The sequence below is a fragment of the Pantherophis guttatus genome, chromosome 1 (assembly GCF_059756535.1).
Source record: "Pantherophis guttatus breed Tessera chromosome 1, ASM5975653v1, whole genome shotgun sequence".
Lineage (NCBI taxonomy): Eukaryota > Metazoa > Chordata > Lepidosauria > Squamata > Colubridae > Pantherophis > Pantherophis guttatus.
In genome coordinates, this window is record NC_142063.1 from 39,969,846 (window position 1) to 39,982,384 (window position 12,539).

General features: G+C 34.8%; 1 protein-coding gene across 9 annotated transcripts in view; it reads right to left on the bottom strand.

Annotated features, from left to right (window-relative positions):
* PPP2R5C (protein phosphatase 2 regulatory subunit B'gamma) overlaps positions 1 to 12,539 on the bottom strand; it is a 64,605-nt gene that overhangs the window by 23,698 nt on the left and 28,368 nt on the right. For 6 of the 9 annotated variants that reach the window (XR_009621356.2, XM_034418485.3, XM_034418487.3 and 3 more), the window contains 4 exons: positions 4,875 to 5,074; positions 2,909 to 3,019; positions 1,305 to 1,397; positions 1,090 to 1,220 (listed from right to left, as the gene is read on the bottom strand). Coding sequence is in view for 8 of the 9 variants with exons in the window: in XM_034418485.3 (XP_034274376.1) it covers positions 1,090 to 1,220; positions 1,305 to 1,397; positions 2,909 to 3,019; positions 4,875 to 5,074 (535 nt within the window). In the remaining variant the exon portion in view is untranslated. The remainder of the gene's footprint in view (positions 1 to 1,089; positions 1,221 to 1,304; positions 1,398 to 2,908; positions 3,020 to 4,874; positions 5,075 to 12,539) is intronic. The other 3 variants (XM_087882184.1, XM_060687317.2, XM_087882189.1) reach the window with 1 other exon arrangement.

Sequence of the window (12,539 nt, forward strand, 5' to 3'; positions counted from 1 at the left end):
CCATTGAAAGTACCAATGTTGCATACTATTACATTTACATTCTGCATTGATTTATTAATACAGTATTTAATTTGTTTGGTTTCTGAGTTAGACTGTATTAATAATTTGTAAATAGGACCCAATTATTTTTGTGTGATAAGATTTTCAGGCTTAGTCAATTTTTCCCTTGTTTCTGTAGCTTTTTAAATACTAGAGTACTCATTTGAGGACAATGGAACCAGACAGGTAGTTAAGGCCATTCCAAAGTAAAAGCCTGAAAAGATTTATCTTTATCCTAATCAAATCTTATAATTGAAGCATTAGTTTTCCAAAACCTAACCTCCTAATTATAATGTGATTATTATCTTTACTTGAAAACTAGAATATAAACCTTATAAATAATTAAGTCATTTATATATCCCATTTCAGTTTAAATCTTTTTCAAACAAGGACGTTGATGGGATGATATTGTACATTCAAGCATTATTGTCATAATTGCAACTGACATTCCTTCTTTCAGGAGAAATCTTTACTTCTGTCTTTGGTACATAGACAAAAGCTGGATCACACAGATAACACTTTTTCACTCTTATTTCCATTTCTAACTCATCTATCTGCAGCTGGTACTTCTGTGTTTTATAGATGATTGGCCAAAGCTGTGGCACAGCTGGTACTACTTTCTTTAAAGGGGTTCTGCCATATGTTTTCTTTTGGGAAAACTTTGACAATGGGGAAAATGTACAAAAGAAAAATGATAAAAGATAGTGCTTCTACAGCTTTGAATGAACAACTATTTGTAAAGCACTCTGCAATATACTGTCTACATATCTTCTGTACATAAAAAAAATTATCCTGCTATTAATTCACATACCAAAATGAGGTAATACAGTATTGTTAAAAGTCATGGAACTCCAGTTTTAAGTAAATAAAAAATGCTTTGGCCTGCCTTTTAGAAAGAAAATTACATTACTAGCTATGGGATTGACCAGACATTTCATGAATTTTATACTTGTTTGATTTTAAGAACATTTTTGTTTTCTACCAAAAAAGTTGTAACATGATTAAAATACTTTACCTATTACTGAGCATCAGCACAGAATATAGACATACCTATAAAATATGTTGTTAATTTGCTTCCTGATGTAAGCTCTTAGGCCTAAGAATTTTCCATATATTCTGTGCAGAGTAGTCTTAAGAAAATCTCTTTCACGAGGATCCTCACTGTCAAAAAGCTCTAAAAGCTGCAAAAGATGAACATTTATTTGCTTAATCCATTTCAAATTAAATGGAACTTTGTTTGAAGATATATTCTTTTTTAACCTCACCTGCAATACAAACTTCTGATCAATATATTTCTTAGCTATATTGGGTTGGAAATCTGGAGATTCTAAAAACCTTAAGAAAAATTCATATACAAGCTGAAAAAGATCCACAAAAATAAAAATTAGTTTTACAATGTAAATCAACTTGAATTTTGAAAAGCTGTTAAGACAATACTAAGTTTTAAACACTTTCCAAGACAGACCCAAAATCATAACAAGATGAATACAGGTAATCCTCGACTTACAACAGTTCATTTAGTCACTGTTTGAAGTTACAACGGCACTAAAAAAAGTGACTTATGACCATTTTTCACACTTATGACCATTGCAGCATCCCCATGGTCATGTGATTTACATCTGAATGCTTGATAACTGACTCACATTTATGACAGTTGTAGTGTCCTGGGCTTATGTGATCCCCTTTCGTGACTTTCTGATAAGCAAAGTCAATGGAGAAGCCAGAATCACTTAACAACCATGTTACTAATTTAACAACTGCAGTAATTCAATTAACAAATGTGGCAAGAAAAGTCATAAAACTTACTTAACCATTTTCTCTCTTAGCAACATAAATTTTGGGCTCAGTTGTGGTCATAAATTGAGGACTACCTGTACATGCAAGATTAATTCCTTCAGCTTTCTATGTTCTTCTTGTTTTGTTTTGTTTTAGACCATAAACCATCTTGAACCATTCATTTTACTCAGGCTTGGCAGGAAGTTGTTCAATTCCATTTCCCAATAAACATTTACTATATTAATTTCATTATGTTTGCAGTTCTGAGCCAATTAACATGCAGTGACTACTCTGAATTGTAGATAAAATGTTGGAAGATGAATGCAAAAATGTACATTCTCCAACAGAGGTTTAACTAGGGACAATACATGTATCTGGGATGTGCTGGAATTGGTTTTAACAAATATTATCTGAAATAAAAATTATATATAAATAAAAGCTAGATGGATTTCCCATTGTATTTTATGTAAAAATATAATCGCTATTGTAGTTGGTGTGAATTTACTACTTTGCTGCACCATTTAAGACTACCTGACACATGCCAGAGATACTGGGATTAGAAATTCTAGTATTCAGAGCTAGAAAAGGTATCCATTATGAAGTTTAAAACCTATGGAACTGTAATTTCAACAAATCTGGAAGATGCCAGTTTAGGAAAATTTGGAAAAGTAACTATGAGATGGGAAGAGAAAAAAGATTGACCTTTTAATCATGGAGTATCACAGCGGGTCAGTGGGTTTGATGTGAAACCCAAACTATTTTACTTAAAATTATATGAATATTTACAATTGCATTTATACCTTCTGTTCAATGAACCACAAGTACCACAAATCTTACCTATGTTTAAAGCTTAAATCTCAAAATTATAATCTTATTAAGATCAGCAACATTGCATTAAAACATACTAATATTTTACTTATTTAAACATTAATCTAACTGCACAATGAAACAGCAGTGTTAGAATACATTAATATGCAGACTTTAGACCCAACCAGATGAAAAAATTCAATATCTAGATGTACATGTTCATTCCACAGTTTGTACTAATTTTGCTATTCCTGAGTTAGAGTGAAAGTATGTATTTCAGTTCTACCTGTAAGTGAGGCCAGGCAGCTTCTAAAGTTGGTTCATCTTCCTCTGGGTCAAATTCTGCTCCCGTTGGATTGGATGAAGGGGGTAGTGTGCGAAACATGTTAACTGCAAACTAAAATCACACTTGATTAAGCAAAAGTATTTTTAAAAATATGTTCTTGCATAAATATTTTTAAAAACAACTAAGAAAATACAAATGTATGATAACTTCTCCTCTATTACAGAAACTTTTCTTTTAAGAAGTTTCTCAGAAAATTCTAATTTATTAAGAGGGGGGAAAAATAAACAACCTAGAATCTTAAGAGGAAAATGTCAATTTAGAAAAAATGAAATTAAATGTCAATTTAAAACATAGTTAACTACAAGAAAAGTATAATTTATCATAGAAGTGATGCATTGTTTGTGCACCACCCAATTATGTTTTTTGAGGTGGGCAGCTACATCGATTTGCTAACAAAAAAAAAAAAGATTTTGTTAATGATCTGTTTCAAATTTTCTTGCACAAAATATCTCTTTCTCCATTAAAGTTAATTCATATTAAAAATTATTCTTGTGCTCATTAGAACAACACTTATTGAGAGAAGCACTTCATCCTAAACTATTGGTGTAAGAAAGTTGAAGTATGGGAAGACTTTGATTAAAATCTCATTTTAATATGAATTTGTAGGTAATAATTAGATAAAAACTGGCAGACGAAGATCCATAATCTTCAAAAATTATCCCTAGCAGATCATCTTCCTAATAAAATGTACTAAGTTTTGAACTGCAGTGTATCAGTGTCTTGGTACTGGCTTTCTACTGTACATCAACTTCCGAAGAGATAGTGAGCATCTTGAAGCTTTAATGATTGAATGAATGATTCCATCTTTTTGTTCCAGCGTCATACCCTCCAAAGAAAAGTCACACGATTGCTAAATTTTGGCAATATGATCAGTAGATCTCTAGGGGGCATTAACTGGAAGCTCAATGCTATATGTGGTTTGCATGCTGCTTATTCCCAATATATAATTTAGGGTGAATTGAACTACTGGTATGTTGTTCACTTACGAACCAGTCTGGAAGATGGAGAATTGTTTTGGATCCAATGTGCCCAAGCAGTGGTAGTATGAGAAACTTTCTCTGCTAGCTCTGGTTAACACCTCACCACTTGCTAGACAAAGAGCATATGTCTACAGTGATACCAAAATAATTTCTGGTTGTTGTAATACACAGGTTCTTTAAAAGTGCCCTGTATGAGACTGCCTATGAAAACTGTTCAGAAATTATTCAAAATAACCTGTCAGACTGCTATTGGAGACAAATGAAACTCAAGGATCTGTTTTCAAAGTTTGGGATCCATCTCTTGGTCATCATTTCCTCCTATTTAGGCTTATTTGTATGTTATTCAGACATAAGTTGCAGTGTCTCTTCACAAATTTAATTGCAACGAATGGGAACCTCCATTTCCCAACAAAAAAAGAACCACCATCTAAAATGTTGTTCTTTATCATGGAATTGGGCTGAGAACTATCTGAAGTAAGACCTCAATGACTCTATGCTAGCTTTAAAGCTGTGTTCTAATAGTCCTTGCAATAAATGCAGATGTTATTTGTTTATTTTGCAAGCAAGTCTCCCAACCTTAACTTCTCCTAAAATACTACTGGGGTTGAAGAAGACCCCAGGGTCAATGATAAGCTTAAACTTAAATAATAAATTTAGAATGTATTTATGTACCATGCAAATTCTAATAAAATTAACATCAGGATCTATAGGACCAAAATAAACACTCCACTCTTCATACTGGTACTAATAACTGAACATAAACTGTTATTAGAAGTTAATTATTTAGTACGTATTTGATTGTACAATACTATATGCTTCCAAAAGCCAAACCTCTTCTGTTATTGTTACATATGAGAAATCTTTTTAGCAGAATAAGTCAAAAGGAAGGGTTTTTAAAAATGTTTATTTAAGTTTAAATAACTTACCATATGTACTACTTCTGGGTAAATGGGCTCAGTAATTACATTGCGATTATGCGTGATGTACTCTACCATTTCACTTAAAGCTGCTCGCTTTACTTCTTTCCACTTCAGGTCACTTAGTGGATCAGAAACAAAGTCGAAAAGGACACAACATTGTCGCAATTTCTGAATAAAAAGCTTTTCTTGCTCAGCGGGGGGAACATCTGAAAAGATTTTTTAAATTGTTATACTTCTTTTGCTTGTAAATCTTTGCATTATAATGAATATAACAAGATCTACTGAAGACAAACTCATTCAGTTGTTGACATTTTGTTTAATGCTTATACATCATAGTCCTCTTTCCTTGGGTTTAAATATTCATCATTTACAATATACATCACCTAACCTGAAATTTGATTTTTCCTCCCAATTTAAAATTCTCTTACCTGACCTAGAAAGTTGATATTTGTTATATCCATCACATAGAACAGTCAATAGTGCACTGACTGTTTTATGTGTACCTTTCAAAACTCAGCATGTGAAAGTTCCCTCAGAAAGGACTGTACACAACAGAGTTAGCAAAGCAAAACAAATAAATCAGAATAGAGCTGGAAGGGACCTTGGAGGTCTTCTAGTCCAGCCTCCTGCTATATCATTTGAAGCAAGTGACTGTCCAGGCTCTTCTTAAAAATCTCCAGTGATGAAGCACCCACAACTTTTGAAGGCAACCTATTCCACTGGCTAATTGTCCTCAGTGTTAAGAAGTTTCTCAATTCCAGGTTGCTTCTTTCCTTGATTAGTTTTCACCCGTTGTTTCTTGTCCTGCTCTCTGATGCTTTGGAAAATAAATTGACCCCCCCCTTTGTGGCAGCCTCTCAAATACTAGAATATTACCCTGTTTCCCCCAAAATAAGACATCCCCTGATTATAAGCCCAATCAGGCTTTTGAGCGCATGGCAATAAGGCCAAACACTTATTTCAGGGTTCAAAAAAATATAAAACAGGGTCTTATTTTCGGAGAAACACGATACTATCATGTTCCCCCCCTAACAAAATGTTAGGACTTTTGAAACCAGCTGCAAAATGCTGTGGCAATATTACAGAAGAGCTCAGTCATGATGATCTGTTATATCCATGGGAGAAAAATGGAGTTGCTGTTGTTTTAATTGCCATACATTACTCAGACATGAAGCTAAAGTAGCAAAGTATCAGGAGGAGGGAGGAGGGAAGAAAAAGAAAAGGAAGAAGAAAAAGAGGAGGAGGAAGAAGAAAAAAGATGTAAGTATTGTAGTCTCTGGCAAGTATTTATTTAGAATAAAAATGTCACCTGACATTCTCTGTAAAAAAGAACAACAAAAGAATATGTGGTTCAGGGGCTCCATGGAGTTGTACTATTACATAGTAATAGGCACTGATGTACAGGGATGTTAGACTTAGATTAGTTTGGAAATCAATATCCTGGCTATACTGCTTGAGGTAATTCCTGGCATTTTCAAATTGTAATGGGCAAAGAGTCTCCAGTAGAAGACATGGAATCTAAAATTTTGTTAAGCCAAGTTGATTTAAAATGGTCTTTGAGAACATTCAGACTAGAATTGGTTTCTATGAATGCTCTGGCATTCATAGAAACCAACCCTCTCTCTAGCCGTAAGGCAGTATTCCTAATGCATCTTGGAACTACAAGGATAGGTTGTATAGCATTATATTTTTTTGAAGGGGGATCAGAAAAAAACAATTATACCACTAATACATTTGCAAAAACTTCCTCAAAGGAATTCCTAAGGCTTTTGATCTATTTCTTTTTTTTTAAAGATAGGAAAATATTTTTATTCAAACGGACATTTATAGAAATTACATCATCGATGTAGTCTACAAACGCAATTTACTAATTTATTCCAACACCTTTACATTACTTTTAAATAAAGTCTTGAGTAGGACTTTAAGTAAGTCATTAGAGATAATTATTGTGTAAGAATATATTAATAAGAAGTAAACATGCAGATTCTGTTCTGCTTTGCAAGCTTAAAATGAAAAGATTTGAAAGAATATATTTTCTTAAAATTGCAGGAAATATACTTCCTACGCTGACGTCTTTAAGCATAAATAGAAGACACAACTGTAGTGGGTAACTGATGACTTTAAGATTAATATTAAGTGATTAAACATTTAAAAGTCAATTAAACATTACATTAAAAGGGTTTGCTACTGTGTGTTCAGATTTTAGATATTTGATGTGGCTTAAAATGTCCGAGACTAACTTAACACAGGAGCACAGACAAGTAGAGATACAATGCTAAGTGAAATTCAGTTGCTGCTTTCGTCATTGTTACTAGGAGACCAGTGATAGCAAAGAGTTTAGTAATCACAGAGAAGTGCTAAATGATAGCTATTTATGAACAGAATACCATTCTTATGACAACTGGCTTGCTCTAAGATCCTTAAATATAAAGAGAAACTAGTGTTAACACATCACTTTAAATTGTATTGTTGATTTGGTTTAGCCTAGCTTGTTTTTTGAACCCACCGTGATTTTATTCAATATATTTTGATCAAATAATCTAGGTTTAGACAAAATTATCAACTTTATTTTACAGAAATTTAAAATGAAATTAAAGAGTGTTCTTCACATCTTTCCTAACATTGTTTAATGCAAATATTATTCTTGTAACATAAATTGCTAAAATTGAGTTTGCATATTCAGTTTAAGGAAGTATAAAAACTATAAGGGCAATGTTGTCAATTATAATAATAAAACATAATCATGGAAAATTATTAGATCAGATTTACTGTACCATACATTATGCTTTGTTATTGTGCTTGTGGCTGTCTATTATGAATACAATTTATGTTGATCCCAATCCCAGAATAACTTCTATTGTATAGCATCTTTATACAAGATGGTCTAATTTAATATTAATTAAAAACATCACTCTACAAATAAATGTTTTCTTTAAACAACTAACTGTACTACTACTAAAAGGATGGCAAAATTACCACTCAGCAGTGTTTTCAGGACTTACTGCTTTTGCTAGGATGACAAAAACACACATTATAGTTAGTTAGTTAGTTAGTTAGTTTATATTTATATACCGCCCTTCTCCTGAGGGACTCAGGGCGGTGAACAGCCATGGTAAAAACAATATGCAACAAAAATTAAAAGCTTATTAAAATAATTCAATCATCTGGCCAAATTTAAAATATCCAACTAAAATCATTTTAAAACCCCTTATCAAAACCCAATTTAAAAAACCTTTATCCTGTCAGACCAGCTTGCTGGAATAATAAGGTCTTCAGAGCGCGACGGAAGGCACGGAGCTCGGGGATCCTTCGTATGTCCAGGGACAGTTCATTCCATAGGGCTGGGGCCCCCACAGAGAAGGCTCTCCCCCTGGGGGTCGCCAGCCTACACTGTTTGGCTGACGGCACCCTGAGGAGGCCCTCTCTCTGGGAGCGTATTGGTCGGTGGGAGGCAATCGGTGGCAGAATGCGGTCCTGTAGGTAACCAGGTCCTAAGCCACAGAGCGCTTTAAAGGTGGTAACCAACACCTTGAAGCGCACCCGGAAGACCACCGGGAGCCAGTGCAGCTCGCGCAAGAGGGGTGTTACATGGGAGCGACAAGTCGCCCCCATTATTACTCGCGCAGCTGCATTCTGGACCAGCTGGAGCCTCTGGGTGCTCCTCAAGGGGAGCCCCATGTAGAGAGCATTACAATAATCCAGCTGGGAAGTGATGAGGGCGTGAGTGATTGTGTGTAGGGCCATCAATCCCACCCTTTCAATTATATATATGATAGAATAGAATAACAGAGTTGGAAGGGACTTTGGAGGTCTTCTAGTCCAACCCCCTGCTTAGGCAGGAAACCCTACACCACTTCAGACAAATGGTTATCTAATCTCTTCTTAAAAACTTCCAGTGTTGGAGCATTTACAACTTCTGGAGGCAAGTTAACTAATTAACTAAGTCCACTAATTAATTGTTCTGCCAGGAAATTTCTCCTTAGTTGCTAAGTTGGTATCATACCACACATACAAAAGGGCTGCTTTGTCATGCTTCTTTCTTATCTTTGATGCTTTGCCATCCCGTGACTATTTCTTGAGAGTGTGAACAATCAGTGTATTCCTGAGCATACACAATAAAAATACAACTGATGATAGTCTTCTTACATCAGACTGAATGATGGAAATTGAATAAATGTTTACTATTCTTCGATGAATTGTAAGAGTTTATTTATTTATTTTATTTATATAACCACCTATTTACCCATGGCAACTCAAGATGGCTTACAGGAGCTGCCACAAAGCAGAGGGAGTCAAGCTATTCTTCAAAGCACCTGAGGGCAGGACAAAAAGCAATGGGTGGAAACTAATCAAGGAGAGAAGCCATAGCAAGTTCTGAACACCTTGGACTTTTGTCTGGTGGGAGGGAAATTTGTCCAGCATGTATTGCCTGTATTCTAGAAGTAGCTGCATAGACATGCACGCACACAGAGACACTCCATTCAGACTGAAACTATCCCCTTCACCTACCTCCTCACAAAGCTTCTCCTTTTTGCTCTATGGCGCTAAGGCCCAAGCAGTCACTCCCTGCTAATTCCATGGGGAAGGGGCATCCCCCTCAGGCAATTCCCTCACTTGAAGAAATAGCAAGAAAGATCTCCAAACCCCAACCCCTGACTGTGACTCACAAATGATGTTGCCCAGTTGCCCAGTAAAGCAGGATATGCTGCACTGGTGGTCTCATTAGTAGTAGTCTCAAGGCTCATTGTGTATAATTTTAAAAATACTAAATAGCTTGGATTGCACACTGGCTAACCTCAATTTGGACTCACAAGTCCTCAATGCACTAAAATAAGAGCTAAGGCAGGTTCAGTAACCAACACTTGGAAATGGGCAGCCTGTAATTTAAAGCAAAACCATGGCTGTGAAGAATTCTGGGACTTGTGCTTGCTTAAAACCTGACTGGAAGTTCACAGAAAGTGATATCTCCCTAATCTGATCAATTTTTAATCTTTTGCCAATAACATGTGTGTTCCTCCCACATATTTTGGCAAAAAGGGGGAATTATAGGAAGTTAGCACCCACCCCTCTCCTAGGAAAATGAAATATTCTAGGAAATATTAAAAAGGCAGAATATTATATTTTCCCTAAAGGAGAAACATGTTTCTAAAGACCAATTCAGAGCCTCAGCTCCCTGCCCCCCAGCAGATATTTTGGTACCAACCTATCTATAAGGCAAAGACTGGGCCAGTTTATCTACAAAACAAAAGACATGGCCTTCAGGACATGATAGGACCCCCACTCAAAATCCAAACCAGGACAAAGCCATTAAGCCATAATAGGAATTGCCCAAAGCCCCTTCATTACATCATCACCCAGCAAGATTCAACCAGGCATGGGAGTCTGACAACCTACAAAGTTACCCCTGAATGGCCCCATGGGAGTCTGACAACCAAAGTACATTTCTTACACAGGAACAGGAAGCTCCAAGGCGAGGCCCAAGGGAGTGTATAAATCTCTCTCTCTCTCTCATCCATGTGCTCTTTTTTTGCCCAAGACCTCAAACCATGTAGTCTTATCCACTATTAAACCATCTTTCCAAGCACTCTCCATGTTTTCAGTGTCTTTCTTCCTACTTGGAACTGAACCCAGATGGACATTTCTTCCAACAATTGTATAATATAATAAAATCACCCTCCACCCAAGCGACAGATCACATGAGCCATTTAATGGGTTCCATCCCGCTCGGGGTTCCCCAGTTGCATCAAATTCTGTATAAATGATATTGAATAATCATCACTGTCCTATTTTAAGTAAAGATTGCAGGTTAATCACTAAAAGACAGTGGTAGAGCCAGCACTGTCTTTTAAAAGAATTGTATGTGTAGCAAAAAGTAAAAAATAAAGATTCCAACAAGTTCAGCTCCAAGTAACTCCAGTTATGTGATTTTATTTTATTTTATTTATTTTTCATTACCTTCTTCTAAGATATTTTTTCAACTTCCACTTTAGGCCACTATCTTGGAATTGTGGACACCAATTTCTATTCCTATCAGAATATGAAACATATACCACAAACATATACCTCAAAGCATACTGCCATATGATTGTAAAATCCAAATGATTGGAACATATATTGTTGGGAACTGAATATCAAGTTTCAATACATGGTTAAGAATAATGGGCATTTAACAGTATCCACCTTAACTTACTTTCAGATAGAGTCAGGCACACTAAATTAAAACTAAATACATTATGGAAATTATCCACAATTTATTGAAGGCAGTTGAGAAAACAGGAATCGCATAGATTTCTAAATTTTTCTTTAACAAAGTTACAGCAATGCTGAAAGTATACAACTTTGTGTAAAGGAAGCTCTGTACAACAGTAACTTTTATTATTAATTTTAAATGAAAAGCTGATATGTAGGAAAATATAACATTTATCAGCATTGATTTTACTCCCAAGAAAGCCTCTTAATCCTTCATTATTTCATAATAAAATAAAATGTTGGGAAAGTACTGTTCTGTGGTTTATTTGGAAGAGTCTGGACATTGCCGATTTATTCCCATTTTATAACAGACATTTTCAAAAGAGCATGATAAATTGTTTTATTAAAACATGTATAGAACTTAACACCTGATATTTAAAGCGAAAATTGAATCTCTTAAGAATTCTTGTACTGTGCAATATTTTATAAAAATATCAAATTGTAATTTATAGTAAACAAATTTTAATACCTTATAACAATTTTAGAAGCATTCATATTTATCTTTTTAATACTTAAATCCTTTATTTTCCAATGTCATGTGAACGCTTTTTGTGTAGCATATAGTTTTCATTTTTAAATTGCCATCATTGTAGGGATGCAATTTCATTTTTTGTTGTTGTTAGTCGCAAAGTCGTGTCTGACCCATTGCGATCCCATGGACAACGTTCCTCCAGGCCTTCCTGTCCTCTACCATCCCCCGGAGTCCCTTTAAGCTCACACCGACTGCTTCAGTGACTCTATCCAGCCACCTCATTCTCTGTCGTCCCTTTCTTCTTTTGCCCTCAATCTTTCTCAGCATTGGGCTGGGAATTTCATCTTTACTCCCCAATTAATATTACATCACACACATTGCTTATTAAACTCCTTTTCAATGCACGTCAGCAAGCTCAATACAGACTATCCTACAGCTGAAGTTACCACAAACTGATAAATGACCAGAAGTTTAATTGATATCAATCCTCTATAAGCAACTAGGAATAAGACATTTTTCCCACTCTACTTCCTATTTATTTATTTATTTATTTAGTATGTATGTATGTATGTATTAGATAATATATATAAATATAAGCATGAATTGAATACATAAAATGAATACAATTAAAGGGAACCTTAGGACAGGGACGGTAGGCATGCTGGTGCTCTTATGCACCGTAATATAATATATATAATATATAATAATATATAATTATAATATATAATATGATATATAATTATAATATATAATACATAATATGAAGTAATCCTCATCAATCTTGTTAAAGATACAATTTGAACTATGTGTTTACATTTCAACTGTTGAATGTGACTGTGTGTGTTTGTATCTGTGCACACATTTTAGTTCCAGAGAGTCTACTCTACACAGAGATAAAGCTACCACACTCTTTTGTATTTCATGAGGCATTCAAAGAAACTTGATAATCT